Genomic DNA, 16,207 nt, shown 5'->3' on the forward strand with positions numbered 1-16,207 from the left:
GGGATAAGAGGGATTTTTACCTTGAAAAACAAACAAAACCCTCGCAGATTTGCCTACATTGACAACATTTAAATTCACCATTTATCTTGCAAATTTTTGAAGAAGAAAACCATGAGACATGTCATCATTCACTTATTCCTTGTTATCACAGATGAATTTGGAGCTTACCTGGTCGATTTAGCAATTTGGCAGGGCGATTTGGGTGATTTGGCACGTTTCTTGGCAAACCCAGCTCGACTAGTTGCACCCCTCTGACTCGTCGCTCCAGTTCAAAAATTACACTGTGAGAGCAGCTCTGACTCGTCGCACCTGCCCAACTAGTCGCACCTCCAACTCAACTAGTCGCTCCTCCAGAAATGACTAAAATCGCAGCCAAATCGCCTTTCTTTGCTTCTCTTTGTGTCTTGCAAGTTTGTCAATGCATAATGAGGCCATGAAGAGGGCTTTTTGGTCTTTATAGGTCCACATTTTAAAAAAAATTAAAACATCAAACCCACTTTCAAATGTTGTATGTTTTGGCATTTAATTTAACATTGTTTTTTAAGTTGCACTTTGCCTGAAATTGATTTTTTGAGTGTTTTCACTTGGTTCTTTTTGCAGGTTGATTCTCTGATGGATTCTGAGGAAGAAACCAGGGTTGTTGCCGGCATTCTGAAGATTTTTGAAAATTTCCTTTATTGTTGCCATTTTCACATGACCTTGGGTTTAAAAACAGAGTTTTTAAAACCAAGGTAAAAATAAGCTGTAGCAGATGAAAACTATCAATAAAACGTAATTACAAACCTCCTTCTGGCTTGCTGAAGACCATCAGACTTTTGACTCATGACCTGGCAATGATTTTGACCGAAACCCTATACCTAGACTTGGAATTTCAAGACAAAAATGAAACAAGTGTGACACAAGGTTTTTTCAAATGGTATGACCTGATTCCAGCAAAGCCAAGAAGGGAACAAAGACCAGCCCTCCATTCAGTTTTATGGCATGCCTAGCGGGATGCAAAACTGACACTAATGAGACACCTACCTATGCATATGCAAAGAGCTATTGATCACCGATGGAGGGCTCAAGACCGACACTAACACTATCCATGATAAATTTGAGAGTGGTGACTAAAGTGATCGAACATGGATGACCATCAAAGGCTTAGGACACCATATACTTAATAATCCATGTGGTCTTCAAGGCTTTGGGACTTGCACCTTAATGGTCTTACACTTTTGTTGTCATGAAAAAATATAAGTGCCTCCTAGGAGGTTACACTACCCATAGGCAATGTTCCACCAAGTCTCTGGGACGGGGAGACGCGGGTGAGACTAGACGCACAAGGGGGACGTGTGGGAGTACCCTCAAATTTTAGGGAAATTTAGGGGGGACGAGGGGGACGTCGGGGTATATAATTTTTTTTCCTTTTTAATACATATATATATATATATATATATATATATTTCAAATTCATATTCAATAATGAAAGCATAAATAGAATGATACATACATAATTGAATTAAATAATGAAATACATTAATCCATACTCATCATCCTTACTAATACATACATGATTCATTCATAAACCATGAGATTCAATAATGAAATACTCTGATCCATATTCAGTATTCATTATTCACCATTCTCGAATCTACATTGATTTAAAAATTAAATTCATCATTCATCATTCTAGATTCTAAATTGATTTAAAATTAAAATTCATCATTTATCATTCTAGAATCTAATTAATAGACTATAATAGACAGTGAAATCTAAAGACTGGAATATTAAATTGTTATAACTAAAACTCAAAAACAATGGAGTGATGAGTCTAAAAGTCACTCTAAAGTACACAAAGGGCTTGGTGCTCTTGATTAAATACTAATTCCATACCCTTGTACATGACAAAATGCAATGGAAACATTGCACTCCATCGAATCCTGAATTCTTGAAAAATTGATCTAAAGACTGGAATAGTAAATTGATATAATTAAAACTCAAAAACAATGGAGTGATGAGTCTAAAAGTCACTCTAAAGTACACAGAGGGCTTGGTGCTCTTGATTAAATACCAATTCCATACCCTTGTACATGACAAAATGCAATGGAAACATTGCACTCCATTGAATCCTGAATTCCTGAAAAACTGTTAAGTCTGCTGGATTTTGAGTGAGATCTAAAATTCTACTTTCTCCATATGAAATCCAATGAGGTCAGAACCACTCTCAAACATCCTGAGTCATTTCATGGTAGTGTTAAAAATTAACATTACCATGAATAACATAGCATTAGTAAGGAAATATGGTCAAATACTATGTTTTCCCTGTCGTAAATCATTGTTTACAAGCAAATTTAAGGGGGGACGCATAGCCCCCTTTTGGGGAGTCGTGTCCCCCACACTAGGGAAACATCCCCCCCTGCGTCTCCTCGCATCTCCCCAAAAGGGGGACGTGGGGAAATGTTTCCCCAGATGTCCCCCCGTCCCAGGTGCGTGGGGTGCGAGGGGTGCACGCACCCGACCTTGGGGGACGCGTCCCCGTGGAACACTAACCATAGGTGATGGGTGCTCCTCCAAAGCATGAATAATGACAAAAAGTGAGAACAACCAAATGGTGAATAGAGATGTGTCAAGTTGGGCACCCTTCATAATCTCGAAAATCCACAAGATGTGGCGTTCATGACTCCAAATATGCAAGTTTTGTTAATTTTTAGGGCTAGTTTGTTCTCTGCTATACATAATTGCATTTTTAAACTTTTTTAATACTTTCACAATACATTCACCCCAAAACATCATGTCATCATTAGCAATTATGTAGAGAGAACAATAACATTAACAATGCAATGGAACAGTAGGAAACAATAGATGAAAAGAATACACAATAGAGACACTAGGATTTTTGGTCGGAGACCAGGGAAAAACCCTACAAGGGGGAAAAACCCATAAATGAATTCTTCTTCTTCTATTAGATATTCATCAATGTTCAACCGAGATACAATGTACAAATATCATGAGACATCATCATCAATCTCATTAGGCCACCTAGGGCCAATCTAGTAGTAGACCATATCATACTGTCATAAGAGCACGATATACATCAATGTCACTGTTGCTGTCATAGGGGTTCTGCCATCACTATCATATCATCCTCAAACCATACATCATTGTCATAATACTGCCATCCATACCTATCATCACTGCTATGAACACACTGTATTCACCAAAGTTTACTGCCATGTTAAGGTTACTACATCAAGGTCATTGTCAAGATCATTGTCATATAGATCTAGGTTACTGATATAGGGTTACTATCAAACATTAGGGTGTCATCGAGGGTACTGTAATCACTGTCAGATTAAGGTCACTGTCACACATCAAAGTCATTGTTAACAAGGTCACTACCACTGTCTTTCATCAAGGCCACTATCACTGTATATATCTAAAATTCTAAATCACTATTATGCAACAAGATCACTGTCATAGTCACACATGGTTACAACCATATCAAATGTCACTGTCATACTAGGTCATTGTTATGCCAAGGTTCACTGCCATGTCAAAGTCAACACCATATCTCTAAGTCACTGTCAAATAGATTGAAGTGACTGTCATATAGAACACTGTCCCACTGCTATATAGATCATTGTCTTATAGAGACATCAAAGCTACATTTCCATAAGTCACTGTTTATAGATTACAAAGATACATATGCGAGCTACAACAGATGTGAGCCATACAAAATCAAATGTGGGTCATAGATAATAAGTGAGCCAACAGAGAATTAGTATGCAAGCCAAGGAAGAGAGTGTGAGCCTCAGATAAGAGTGCGAGCTATAGAGTAAGATGTGCCACTGTAATGTGAGCCTCAAAGTCACCAAAGCAAAGCATAGATAAATATATGCAAGCCACTGTAATGCAAGTCTCAGATAAATAGACTCGAGTCACTAAGATAATGCGAACCACAAAAATAATGGTCTGAACCACTAAGATAATGTGGGCCTCCACAAAATTATGTCAATGAACCATTCAAAAAATGCGAGCCACATAATTATGTGTTCGAACCACAGAAAGGATGTGAGTTATAATTGAGCCTTAGAAAAAATGTGTGATCCACTGTTGATTTAATACAAGCCTCCATAGTGAATGTGAACCACAAAAGATGTGAGCCTCAGAGATATTCGAGTTGCCACAAAAGTTCGAGATGCACACGCCAAATGAGGGAGGACAAATGCCAATTTATAGTTGATCCATACTACGAAGGGACACAACCTCTCGAGAAAGACGACTTGTACATATATGAGGCCAACATGTATTTTGGAGGGAAACATAAATTCAAATTAACATTTAAATATATTTTCACATGATTTGAAGATCGCTTGCCCAAGTGGATTTGAACCACATTAAATAAGAGAAAAGCCAAACCAATTAATAATACTTTCCTCTATCCAATTCAAATTCTTTCTTGGGGCAAGATGGGTTTCTCATGGGAAATTCATCCCAGAGCTGGCTTGAATTTCAACAACTTTTCCTTGTGATATGTGAGATACACCCTATATTTATGAAAATATATAGATAAAGGCTCAAACAGTGAATCTTTGGCACACATGCAACCTAGTTCACAGTGTGTGAACTCAATCATAGAACATGCCTCAAAAGACAGTGTAACCTGTGAATGAAAGGATAACATATAGACCTCCTTCTCCCCCAGGCTTGATGAGTAAGATTATGTTGGCATTCACGACTTGTATTAAGCTAATTTGGGAAATGTGAGGCACTTGTTTATGAGATCGTTGTTGGAGAAGCATCAATAGAATTACTTTTAAAGTTACAAGAAGAGAAATACCTCTATTACCTCTCTGATTTTGCCAACTGTGTCCCACTATGTTTTTTTTGTTATGATTAAGTTCCCTTTCATCCATACATGCCATAAAAGTTTGAATAACCATAAACTAGGAAGCCTTCCACTTAATGATTTTCTTTCCATTTCCTTGTCCATTTCCCTTTGGTTTGTTTGGGGTTCCATTTATCTTCCAAGAATTCTAGCTCTTTTCTTTGTGAAAATTTTGTTCTTTGGAGACGAGCATTATCATACAATTCATGTTTCTTTGCATTCCTTTTCTCTTTATCATCTTTGTGATGACATCATCAAGTTTAATGGATTGCAGTTTGTCAGAAGCATCAAGAATTTTAATAAAGAGCATATAGGATATTGGAGGACATTTCAAAACACGTTGCACAAACATCTTTTCATCATGTTTGTGATTGTATTCTGCAAGATTTCTAGGAATATCTTTGAACATCACGATGTGAGAATGAATTTTATTCTCCATATTTGATTTCCAATCTTCAAAATTTGTGTAGAAGCTCCACTACAACATCATCAAGATTTATGTCATAGACTTTTTTACAGCGTTTCACATCATCCTTATCCTAATAAAGACAAATCTTGTCTACTGTAGTCTCTCATGTATGGTGTCATCTTTCTACTCCTTCAAAGATACTTTCTTGCTCTTTGTGATTAGTCATAATACTCCCATTACCACTAATCAAGTCATACAAATTGGATTTTGTCAATATGTTATTTATGTGGGTCTCTGGTCTCTATAAGTCACATTAAATTTCACAACAACAATTAGGTAAAATGTGATAGCACCCAGTGTTGTGAAAATCACGATAATATCGCGATAAAATGAAATTATCGCGATTTTTTCGTTGTCCCGATAAAATCGCGATAACTATACGAAATAATCGCCGGAATTTTTTTTGCCGATTTTTATTGAAATTATCGTGATAAAAAAGGAAATAATCGCGGGGGGTCGCGACAACGCAGTTTTATAACGTTTTTTTGGTTTTTTAATGAGCTCATTTGGACAGTCGCGCGCGGAGGGCAGAGAAGAGCTGGGAGACCAAGCTGGAGAGGGTTTTTAGCTAAATCTAAGTGCTTAGAGGAGAAAATCAAGAGGAGACCACCGATTTCTCCATAGAAACGGTATGTGGATTATTTTTTTTTTGTTTTCATTGTTTAAAAACATTGTTTTTGTATGTTTTTCATTGTTTTTGGTTGGGTAACTTGGTATGGGCACCATTTTTCTTTTGTTTTCATTGTTTTTAAAGATTTTTTTGTATTTCTTCATTGTTTTTGGTTGGGTAACTTGGTATGACTATGGGAACTAATATTTTTTCTTTTCATTGTTTTTAAATATTGTTTATATATTTTTCATTGTTTTTGCCATTTGGTTGGGTAACTTGGGTTTGGAATGGTTGGGTAACTTATGTTTGAAACTTTGAACTTTGGAATGGTTGTTTTATGTTCGGTAACTTGGATTTTCAATGAACAATGTTAAAAATTTAAAATTAAAATACTAAATTGTAAATTTGTAACTTGTAATTTTGTCAATGCTAAATTGTAATCCTTATTTTCCCATAGGTTCACAACTGCACCAAAACACCATTCAAGAGTCAAGACTTCAAGTTTGCAACTTCAAAGTTCAAAAACAAACATGCCAAGAAAATTGGATCCTTTCTGGGAATATGGTGTACCTGATTCTCCGAATGATAGACTAAACTTGAGTTGCAAGTTGTGTCGCCACCCTATGTCCGAGGGGGTGTACAGGTTGAAGTTTCACCTTGCAAAAATCCCTAAAAAGGATGTGGGGCCTTGTACAAATACAAATCCTGAACTTATCCAAAGAGCCATGAGAGCATTGGAAAATTTAGAGCAGACTAGAGAGGCTAAAGAAGAACTCAACAGGCAACTAAAAAGGTCAGCTGAAGGAAGTGGGCCAAGTGGCACTGGTTCTACTGCAACATCAACCAATCCAGTAGCTGCCACATCATTTTTTGTTCCTCGAACCACACCTGGTTCACAACCATCTATCGGTTCAATGCTAAAAAGAACTAAGAAAGAACAAGCTGACAAGTTGCTGGCAAAATTTCTCCTCTAGAGTGATATTCCTTTCAGCATTGTAAGGAATAATCCATTTTTCCAACCTACTGTTGATGCTATTGCCAGTGTTGGACCAGGGTACAAAATCCCTTCTTATCCTGATTTCAGAGGCCGAATTCTTCAAAATGAAAAGCGTGACTGCACCCAAAGATTGGAGGAATTTAGGGCATCATGGGCACAAATAGGATGCACTGTTATGTCAGATGGTTGGACTGACCAAAAGGGGAGAACCCTTATAAACTTCTTGGTTAGTTGTCCCAAGGGGACTCTGTTTATCAAATCTGTTGATGCATCTGCACAAATCAAAGATGCAAGAACTTTATGTGATTTGCTGGATGTGTTTATTTTGGAGGTGCGTGAACAACCTGTTGTCCAAGTCATAACAGACAATGCTGCAAATTATGTTGCTATTGGCAGGATGCTTATGGACAGGCATCCTACTTTATTTTGGACACCTTGTGCTGCACATTGTATTGATTTGATGTTGGAGGACATAGGGAAAATTCCCTTTGTCAAAGATATTGTTGATTCATCCAAAATCATTACAAAATTTATATATACCATGCATCTGTGCTTAGCTTGATGAGAAGATTCACCAACAACAAAGAGTTGGTGCGCCCCGCCATTACACGGTTTGCCACCAGTTTCATATCTCTTCAATCCCTCTTGAATTCTATGTGGGATGTGAAGATAATGTTTCTTTTAGAGGAGTGGCGTGCTTTGCCAATGAGCCGCAAACCAGAAGGAGATGCCGTATGCAAACTAGTTTCATACCATGAAGACTTCTGGGTGGGAGTGCAGGAGGTGTGCGCCGTTACTGAACCTTTGGTAAAGGTTCTTCGGTTGGTTGATGGTGAGAAGCCCGCAATGGGCTATTTGTATGAGGCCATGGATAGGGCCAAAGAAGCCATTCGGGCCTACTATGATAGTAAGGGAGATGATGGGTTTCAGAGACAACTCCTCCTATGGGGAGTGATTGATGAGCGATGGAACAACACACTCCATCGTCCCATTCATGCTGCTGGGCTTTTCCTGAACCCTGCATTTTCTTACGCATGTGGGTTTGATTTTGATGCTGAGATCATGGATGGATTCTTATCCTGTGTCCAGAAGATGGTGCGATCTCCAAAACAACGTGTAGAGATCTCTAAACAAATTGAGACATATAGGATGGCAGGTGGCACATTTGGCTTTGAGATGGCTGTCACTGATAGGACAATTAAAATGCCAGGTATTTTTTAGTTTGTAACTTTGTTTCAAATTTCATTGTCTCTTCAAATTCCATTTTTTTTCTTATGTTTATTTAAAATTTTATTTGTAATTTTGTTGTAGATGCATGGTGGAAAATGTATGGTGGCAGGGTACCCCTTCTGCAAAAGCTTGCCATTCGCATCCTCAGCCAAACATGTAGCTCCTCAGGATGTGAGCGCAACTGGAGTGTATTTGAAAAAATACACAACAAGAACCGCAACAGGTTAACACTTAAATATTTAAAATATTGCAAATTTCCAAATAAATTTTTGAATTCATTAAACAATATTTTTTTGATAATTATTAATTATTATTTCATGATCTTTGTACAGGTTGGAGTCCCAGCGACTTAATGACATGGTCTACGTCTACTACAATCTTCGATTGTGGGTGAGACAACTTGAGAGGACACCTGATGTGGATGCCATCTCATTGGATGGGATTGACACCACTGCTGCATGGAGGGTTGAGGCCGAGAGGCCTCTCATGGAGTCTGCTGATGATTGGTTAGTGCAGGATGTAGTGGAGGGGGAGGAGGAGCAGGAGGAGGAGGAACAGGAGGAGGAGGTGACACCACCTGCCCAGGCTACCACTGCCACTAGTAGAGGACGTGGTCTACCTCCTATAGCTCCTACTTCTAGTTCTTCAGCTTCTAGAGCACATCAGACTCCACTGCCATCTCCACCAGCACGGGCACCAGCATCTACATCTAAAGGGAAAGGGAAAGCTGTGGCATTTTCCCGCAAGAGGGGCAGAGGAAATCAATAGGATTAGACTTTAGTTATTTTCTTCATTTTATTGTATATGACATTATGACATGATGAGATACATTATCATATTTTTTGTTGATATTTTGAGGCTGAGTTGGGACTCAGGAGTCAGGACTTACTATTCAGGACATGTTTCAATGTTATGCATGATTTTAGCACTAGAAATGATATTAAACATCTTATATATTAGTTCTTTTATCATATTTATGTGTCAATGTATTTATTTTATGTTGTAGATGGTTTAGATATTAAAAAAATTGAAAAAAAAATGAAAAACAAGAACTTTTTTGTACCAAACGATTATTTCCTGATAATTCCGATTTTCCCCAATCTTTTCCTTGTACCGATATTATCCCGATAACGATTAATGCAACATTGGTTGCTATTGCTTGCCATTTTTAGGTTAAAATGAAATAAGTCCTCGGCAACAATTTTGGCAGACATCGTTTAGATCACTGAATTCCTCGTGAGGAAAGAATATGCAGAAAAAAGAAAATCATTGAGATTGGATAGCCAGGGCAGGAGATATGGCTGTGCGAAGTTGAGGTATCTTAAACACTTAACACATTTGAGGGAACTGTAGAAAAGACATGCAAAATGAAGTTTCTAAGTTTACTTAGTTAGAAACCCTCCATGCAGTTTTATTTGATTTATTCCTACCTGCTTGTTATTTTCGTTAACAAGTTATTTACAATGTAAATACTGAAAATAAACACTAGTGCATGCTCAACATATTACAGATCAACAACTAAAAGAAACAAGAACAAACACACCACATGATAACATTATTTTTGGACTAATGTCTCTGGAAAAACCCAATGTGGGAAAACCGATGCAGCTATCTCAGGGTTTTCTTATTAAGCAATATCAGAGTACAATCTGGGTGCCAAAACTGGCCTACCCAACAAAGAATTTCCTTACCAATAATACCTCTCGGTTTCTGACAAATCTATTGTTTGAAACCCCGGATAATCCTTCCGGCAGCTACTCAGCACCAATCTGCCCCAGAAGCCCCAACGTCTGCCCAATCTGGATTGCGTCAGCCTCTCCTTGCGTAGCGCTAGCATTTTGTCAACCTATCTTGGCCCGCATCAACTCCATGAGGCCCTACGTCAGCTCTCTGAGCCTCTGCGTCAGCTACGCTGGCCCCTCTAGTGGTCTGCGCAACACTTAGCTGCCTCTGCGTGGCCCTGTGTGAGCACTCACTGCTCCTGCATCTCTCTCTCTCTGGATGCTCTGCTGCTATCTCGACACTATTTCTACCTCTCTGTTTCTCTGTACTCAATGCCCCTCAGCTACTCTCCCGATCACTGATTCTATCTCTCTTAGCAAACCCCGCTCTAGAGAATAGAATGGTTGATCACTCTGGGTGTCTTCTCCAAGTGACCCTCAACCCTCCTCTTATATTTTTCCTGTTGACATTTCAATGGCCGAGTTTAAGTCTCTAATCAACGACTAAGATTAGATCTGGCTTGATCCATGTCTTTTGGACCACTCTAACATAGATTCATATTAATACATATTAATATTTTATTTTCCCTAAGTTTAGACTTAGGGAATCCATTAAAAATATTAATTATTTTAATATCTCTTGATCTGTTTAGAATCTGCCCGAACCCTTTCTGGGTATTGGAGATCTCATGTGCCCCAACCTCTCCACCAATTTTCGTGGCTAGAGCACAGCCGATGCTACCCCAAATCAACAAAAATTTGCATAGCAAACCAAAAAAAGTTCATTTGGTTGTATGAAAATTTCTGCACACAACATAAGTGCACATACCAAGAAAAATGATAACAAGATTTGACTGCTTCCCCCATAGCTACATTGACATTCTTGTCTGCTTTGAGTGGGTAGATGTCTTCTTAATGTTTCACTTTATGTAACTATACTTGTTTTTCCAATGACACGCACTCCATGAAACATCATAAATATGAACTTATCTCAACTGACAGCATAATCTAGGATGGAAGTTTGACATGTATATGTATAATTTTAGTTTTGTTACCATTTGTATATGCATTTACATCCCAGTTCCATTTGTAACTTTGGCCATTCACGCACATTAATACTATCTTAGTTGATGCACAAATTGGAAGCAGCAGAGTAGAGGGGGAATCACTCTCTGTTTTCATACTTTTGTATTGATACTAGCAATTATACAAAATTGTTTCAAATTGGTGACTGAAGAAAAAATATATCTTAGTGTTTTCTTAGATCTAACCTAGAACACCTGCTTTTTCACTTTTCTTGCATCAGAGCACTCAATATAATCTCTGTACTAAAAATAGACTTAGTGTTCTTCAAATCTCCTTTCTTTCCTGTTTTATTTTTGTATCAGTGTCAGGATGTGCTATGCATATCCCATTATTTATGATAAGATATGTAAATTTAATGTGACTATATTTTGGGATATTCAACTTGATACTATATATTATGCACAAATGGTGACAGAGTGAAGAGTCACAGTTGGATAGGTTCTGTCATGTGGAGAACAATGTTACCTGCATTTAGATTATTGAGATTTTGTTGATATTGTTTACAGCAAATATTTTTCCTAATATCTTAATGATGAATTAAAAAGTGCTCATTTATTTTGATAATGCGAACAGGGTGATGAAAGTGCACTCTTGCGCTTTCTTCAATGCAAGTATGGAAAGGGGCGGCCTGGCAGACCAGATATTTTCTATGATCCCAAGTACGCATTACGTCTTTGTCTGAAGGAGGGGCGAATGCGTGCTTGCGTGTACATTTATAGCATGATGGGCATGCATGAAGAAGCTGTTGCTCTTGCATTACAGGTAATGTTAATTAAGAGAACTTCTTCATCAGGTCTTGATTGAAGCCACTGACTGCTCTTCTTGAAGCCACTCCCAGTTTTCCCTGTTATGTAAGTCTGTGGAAATTTTACTATTATTTCTGTTGAGAGCAGACATGGTTTCTAAATGAACACAAAATTTATTTGATGGGTTCACTAATTGAGATGCAAATTTAATAGCAAGCACATAATGCCATCTCTAACCTCAAAACAATCTTTTTAAATCTTCTAAAGTTAGTGGCTGTCATTGTGATTGTAAAACTACATTCAAGAATTCACCACTCCACAAACATTTGTCAAGAAAATTCCAACAGTTTGAGAGAGCGTTAAGATCTACAAGACATCCTCATCTTGAAAGCATTTTCATTAATCCTCCAAAGGCATCATCTGACAAAGTTCCGAGGAGATTTGTCTGCAAATCCACCCATCAATGAATGGAGAGAGCAAAGTCTTAAATTGGCTTCAGTTCTATCCTCAAGAATAAAGAAGTATTTGTTTTCCTAGATTAATTAGTTCTCCAAGGAATAACAATAAAATATTCTTCTCAACGACTTTCTTACTAAAAGTTGCAATTAGCTGTTGAGATCCACATTGTTCTGCAAGAAGAAACAATAACATATCCAAGGAAAATTGTACAGTAATGCTCTCTGACATAATTCATATGGGAAGTCAATTGATGATAAAATAATGAATTCAGGTACTGCATGTAACAACATCCAGCTAGATAAGCTCATGCAAAGTGACAATTGGCCTCCTCGTGTGCAAAATCTAGCTTTTAGATGACCACTCTTTCGACCAAGGAAAAGATTCTTCATGCCATGTGTCTAGTCTTCATATAGAGTGCTCCTCAAGACATTGCACCATAACCACCCCAAGAATAGTATATATTCCTAGTGCATAAGTCTTAGGATGAGGTTGTGTCATCACTTAGATCTGTGCTGTACAACCCTTAGAAACAACTGAGTAATTAACACAAAGCCATTGTTGATTGCCCCTCCATTTAGACTAGTATTTCTCCAATCATAGGGGAGTGTCCCTTACGTTCATATGTCATCGATCACTTAGAAAAATCTGCGTGGTTGGTGTGAATAATGAACACATAAAATAACTATCCTTGATGTCTGCAAGCAACCAAGGATGCAAGAAAGTTTATAATTAAATAATATGAAAGAATTTCAATTCACAACAGTTAAATATGAGAGAAGAAAAGAAGATGAATGTGCACTTTGTTTCCGTTGCCTCAAAATCTAGCAGGCTTTGTGAGAGGCCTCACAAGGAAAGAACTGGACTTAGATACAAACTAAGATACAACAATGAGGTGGTTTCCATTATCACCTCAACACTCCACAACCTACTCTTTAGTAGACTTTCATCACACGGAAGGCTTCCAAGTATATATCGCTTAAAAGATGTTTCAGTTCAATTGGTTTTGTTACCAACCACCAGTGGGTGACCCCTATAGGAGAATTTTTCTCCTAGATTTGTCTTCAGTCAACGGCCAACAACCCCTTTTAGCCACCTGATAGCTCGATGTGCCATCATTCTCCACCACCTGAGCCAACCATTATGTGCCCTCGCTCATCTATTATGATTGTATGTTTGAAGACGGGCCTTCTTGTTGAGAAATCTAGGGCATCAAGCTTAGGTGATTTCTCTTTTGATGATAACTGCTTGTGAATGCTTTTAATTCTCTAACTTAGGATCTTTTCTTTTCTTTGATTATTATAGTGTTCTTCATCAAACAAATACCAATGCATAAACAATAAAGAGACATGAGACACAAAATTTAGGTGATCAACCAGGGCCAAAACCTCTCCAACTTGAGAGGAAAACCCAAACGAATTCTTCTTCTTATAGTGACTTCAATTGATGAATCCCAAGACCAAGACCCTTGACCTATTTAGCCTCTCCAAGACCAAGTCACAAGAACTCTTTAGTTTAATCTCTTCTTTCAACAATGGTCAAACTGCTTGCTTCTCCCTCCTTCTCAGCTATCCTTCAGATCTCAGCTTCTTGGATCAGACCTGCAACCCTCGGCCTCTTTAGAAACCTTAGCTGCAACACATGTGATGGATGTTGACCAACTTCTGCACCTTGTTACCACTTCGCTTGGATGGAAAGACTTCCTTCTACACTTCGAATTGATGAATGTAATGTCTTCTCCTTTGATTTGACTTCTAGAGTGACCTTACTAGCCTTGGCCCTTCTTTGTAGCACATGGTACTAGATTCTCGCATGTGTGGAGGTGACAACCCAAAAACAGATATGAAATAACCTCGGTGATGGTCCTCCTTTCTTTGCATGACTATAGGCTTCTTTCCTTGTAAACTTCACACTTCTTTTTTGGCTTTAATCCTTGATCGAAATTCTGTGTCTAGAATGAAGGCCGAGCTGCCTATATATAGTGGTTTGTCCATCAAGAATAAGCCGACTTGAACTGGTGTCTAGGCTGACATGCCTTTTCTAGAATCATCCTTAGGGCGACTTCAAGGAGTGTTTGTGACAAGGTCTTGTAGTGTTTATGACCTAAATAAATTCTCTTTTATAATGTGTAACATACCCAAATGGGTCTTGAACACTTGACATTGACTCAATAGACTTTATGACTTGATGACCAAACCTAATAGCTCACAGTGGGAGCTTTAACTATATAATAAAATTCCTTGCTCATTATACCCATGAGACAAGCATTACAAAAAAATAATTTTATTTTCTTCTTTTCATCAATTACATGAAATCATTACACGTCATTATGAAGACTGAACCTAGTTACACTTTTCAACACTTCCAACCCCATAGGCGTGAATTTTCATTATGTAATTGGGTATTTATGCTTTCTTTTCTTGGGCACATTTGGATATGGATTAGTGAGGGGATTTGACAAAAGGAATTGGCTTGGATTGTACTCTTGTTCCCTTGTCTCAACTTGGCGGTTAATCTTGTATCCTACTTTGGTGGGGTCTCTTCTATTGGCTACTAGCTTTAGGTGTGGCACTACATGGGAAACCCTAATTTTGGTTGCGTGGTCTCTGTTACCCACCCCCTGTGGGTAGTATTCAAAGAAGAATTTTTTTCTCCTAGATGGTCCTCAGTCGACAGCTCCTTGCATCCCACTAGATAGCTCGATGTGCCACTTTCTCTGCCATTTGAGCCAACCATGTGGTCCCTCGGTCATCTGTTATGAATGAATGTTTGAAGGTGGGCCTCCCAACCCCAAAGGTATGACTTTTCCTTAACATACTTGAATAATTTTCCTTACTTGTCATGGGCACTTCTGGGCATGAAATGGTGGGGGGATTCGGCGGAAAGAGTGGGTTAGGTTTCTATTCTTGTCTCTACAAACCGATTTCATGGTTACCCTTGTATCCTAGTCTCGTGGGATCTCCTTTATTGACCATTTGGTTTTTGGGCTGGCACTGCATGGGAAATCCCAATATTGGTTGCGCGGTACTGCTTCTCGGTACCACTTACATCACTCCCATTCCAGTTATTTTAGCCCTATTCATCTATTTTCCCATCTAGATCCACATGTGTCCATTGGGTTCACATAGGGTTAACCTCCCCCTCCCCTTGTCCATAACTTCTGTCGAGCCTAGAACAATGCCCCAGAGGTTGATGCAGCTAAAAAGAAAAAAAAGCATAATTTGGCCACTCTCAGTAGGAAATGTGCCACAAAATGCAAAAGATGGTTGTGACATACAAAGTTAAGCACATGGGAAAAAGCCAAACATGAGATCTACCCTTTATCCATGGCCATCACCTCGGTTCCTATGTGCACTAGATGAGCCCCCTCTATCATTAAGTAACCCATGATTGTTCTAACCCTTGGTGGGCGATGAACTGCCCCACTTTAAGGGGGTATCCACTGCTGTCGGGATCAATCACTTTTCTTCTATTTTGTCTTCTTCGGACTCCTACCCATTGGTGTAGTTTCGATCAGGAACCTATGGCCTTGAGCAACTTATATCTTTACAATAATACATAAAATAGATAGAGAACCCTAAATAGATAGAAGGCAAGAAGTTCGGGCCTTATCTTACAAAACAGCCTAATTCGCCATTTTAGTATAATAAAATAGCATCTTTAGCGGGGCCAATAACTAGTTTTCATCCGAAGTTGCTACATACTACACATCATGCTCTCATCCCCTGGAGCCCCGAGCAGTTATGAAGAAAAACTAATAAAAGTCAAAAGGCATATGAAGAAGGGTGGAAAAACAAAGGCTTGGGTAACTCATGTACCACAATTTTCTCCCTCCTATACTCACATATCCAAATGTGGGCTTCCCTCATTATAGCTACCCATGAACCTTGACATGTGGTCTAGATGATTCCCCTGATCCCCACTGCATTCCATTATTATATCATTTGCCACCTACCACTTAAAGGAGGTACCATGCACATGTCACCCCCTTTAGAGGTCAAAACCACCTAAAAGGGTCCTTG

General features: G+C 38.5%; 2 protein-coding genes across 6 annotated transcripts in view; both read left to right on the forward strand.

Annotated features, from left to right (window-relative positions):
* Positions 1 to 16,207, forward strand: part of LOC149178836 (zinc ion binding protein) — a 496,683-nt gene that overhangs the window by 361,549 nt on the left and 118,927 nt on the right. For all 5 annotated transcript variants that reach the window (XM_089420459.1, XM_089420458.1, XM_089420457.1 and 2 more), the window contains one exon: positions 11,557 to 11,745. In XM_089420459.1, coding sequence (XP_089276585.1) covers positions 11,557 to 11,745 — 189 coding nt within the window. The remainder of the gene's footprint in view (positions 1 to 11,556; positions 11,746 to 16,207) is intronic.
* LOC149178837 (uncharacterized) lies at positions 8,262 to 9,084 on the forward strand. The gene is made up of 2 exons (XM_089423727.1): positions 8,262 to 8,399; positions 8,509 to 9,084. Exons 1-2 carry the CDS (start codon positions 8,272 to 8,274, stop codon positions 8,942 to 8,944), a joined length of 564 nt encoding a protein of 187 aa, XP_089279853.1. The 5' UTR covers positions 8,262 to 8,271; the 3' UTR covers positions 8,945 to 9,084.

This window comes from Pinus tabuliformis, chromosome 4_1 (assembly GCF_031772625.1).
Source record: "Pinus tabuliformis cultivar Carrire ecotype Pingquan chromosome 4_1, CPIR1, whole genome shotgun sequence".
NCBI lineage: Eukaryota > Viridiplantae > Streptophyta > Pinopsida > Pinales > Pinaceae > Pinus > Pinus tabuliformis.

Excerpts from the sequence above, each read along its gene's own strand:
- LOC149178837 (XM_089423727.1), top strand. The coding sequence starts at position 8,272 with ATGTATGGTGGCAGGGTACCCCTTCTGCAAAAGCTTGCCATTCGCATC. Across the intron at positions 8,400-8,508 it reads CACAACAAGAACCGCAACAG|GTTGGAGTCCCAGCGACTTA; the intron begins GTTAACACTTAA and ends ATCTTTGTACAG.